The 1,634-nt window shown below is 44.2% G+C and overlaps 1 protein-coding gene across 6 annotated transcripts in view; it reads right to left on the bottom strand.

Moving 5' to 3' along the window:
- Window positions 1-1,634, bottom strand: part of Rfwd3 (ring finger and WD repeat domain 3) — a 33,265-nt gene that overhangs the window by 9,472 nt on the left and 22,159 nt on the right. For all 6 annotated transcript variants that reach the window (XM_005403458.2, XM_005403457.2, XM_013503864.1 and 3 more), the window contains one exon: window positions 1,265-1,490. In XM_005403458.2, the coding sequence (XP_005403515.1) occupies window positions 1,265-1,490 (226 nt within the window). The remainder of the gene's footprint in view (window positions 1-1,264; window positions 1,491-1,634) is intronic.

Raw genomic sequence — 1,634 nt, 5'->3', positions numbered from 1 at the left:
GGAGAGGTCATTATCTGGGGTCGGTATCCCCCACCTCTGATAAAACTCTTAACCCCTCTAATAGGTACAGCCTGCACTGCACAGCGAGACCCTGTCTCAAGACGATCAATCAATCAATCAATCAATACATAAACCCTGTCTCAAAAAGACCAATAAATAAAAAATAAAATAAAAACAAGGCCAAATTAGTACTAGTAGTCATCTAGCAGACCTATACAGAAACTAGAATCAACACAGAATATTATGAAAAAAGGAACAGAATGTGCACTCAATTTGAGAAACATTAGAGGGGAAGTTTTTATTTGATGATCAATCTTTTTATTATCTTCTTAGATGTGAAAATGTTTTATAAACAATCCTTTTACTATCTGCTCAACAGGGGGCTCCTCATGGCCTCTTAACTTACATCTGTTATGATTAGTAATAACAGGGATGTCAATAATTTAGGGATTATGGCAATAATGTAGGGATTTCACCCCCAGACCTATGAACCCCTAAGTCTGGGGGGTACAGTTTCAAAGTAATAAAACTTCTAAGTGGGGAAACAGAAAATAAAGCTGAAGGAGTCTCAAAGACGGCAGAAATCATACACCGCAGGCAACAGAAACACCCCCAACGCTTAGGAACAATTCAGTTTGGCATGTGAGGACGTTTGATTTTTTATTTTTTTGTCTTGTTTTTTGAGACACGGTCTCGCTATGTAGCCCCAGGCTGGCCTCAAACTAGGTGGTCCTCCTGTCTCAGCCTCCTGAGTGCTGGGATTACAGGTATGTGCCACCACATCCTGCTGTGGACATTCGGTTTTCTGCATTACGGCAATGCACATTGCTTTAAATGCATAAAAGGTGAGAAAAATCAGTGTTTGTATTAATAAAATAATACAGTCTACAAATTCTTACTTGGAGTTTGTCGAGTTGAACGCTATTGGAAATAAGTATCAAAGTTTGTTCCAATTTGAACTAACCCCCAGGTCTGTAAGAGGGACGGGACATATAAGGTACAACACCCTTGTCTTTGCAGTACGGTAATGACCTCCACCACTATCACCATCAGTATTTCTACCTCCGTGGTGAACACACTTTGAGAGTGAAGGTGACAGCAGCGCTCTAAGCACCTGCGCTCACTGTGAACCCACAGGAAGAGGGGACAGTGGCCTGTGATCAATGTTCATCCATTACTGAGTCCTGGGTTCTTCTAAGAGGGAGAGAACAGGAACAACCAGAGTCTGCGAGGAACACAGAAACAAGGATGCGGCACCCTTTACCTGGGACGAAGGTGGCCTGAGGAGAAGGCTGTGAGACCACCAGGCAGCTCAGGGCGCCGCAGTACGCCATGGTGCGGCAGTTCCCTGTCTGCGACACTGGCAAGGCCTTCTGCAAGTGGTACTTATGCTGGCTCCGGATGGAGGGCAGGCGGTTTAGGAAAGGAGCTCCAGCACCCCTGCACTGCCCAGAAACCTGATCTCGTTCTTGTATAAGCTTTTGCAAGTCCTAAAATGAAAAAAATTTGTAAACACAAAGCTTTTTCATTAACACTCCCCTCAAGAACATTATCTTTCCAGCAGCTGGGAGGCTGAGGCAGGAGGATCATCGTGAGTTCAAGGCCAGCCTGGCTACAAAGTGAGTTCAAGACCA

The sequence above is a fragment of the Chinchilla lanigera genome, unplaced genomic scaffold, assembly GCF_000276665.1.
Source record: "Chinchilla lanigera isolate Chin_1 unplaced genomic scaffold, ChiLan1.0 scaffold00083, whole genome shotgun sequence".
Taxonomy (NCBI): domain Eukaryota; kingdom Metazoa; phylum Chordata; class Mammalia; order Rodentia; family Chinchillidae; genus Chinchilla; species Chinchilla lanigera.
This window is presented reverse-complemented; position numbering and strand designations above follow the sequence as displayed.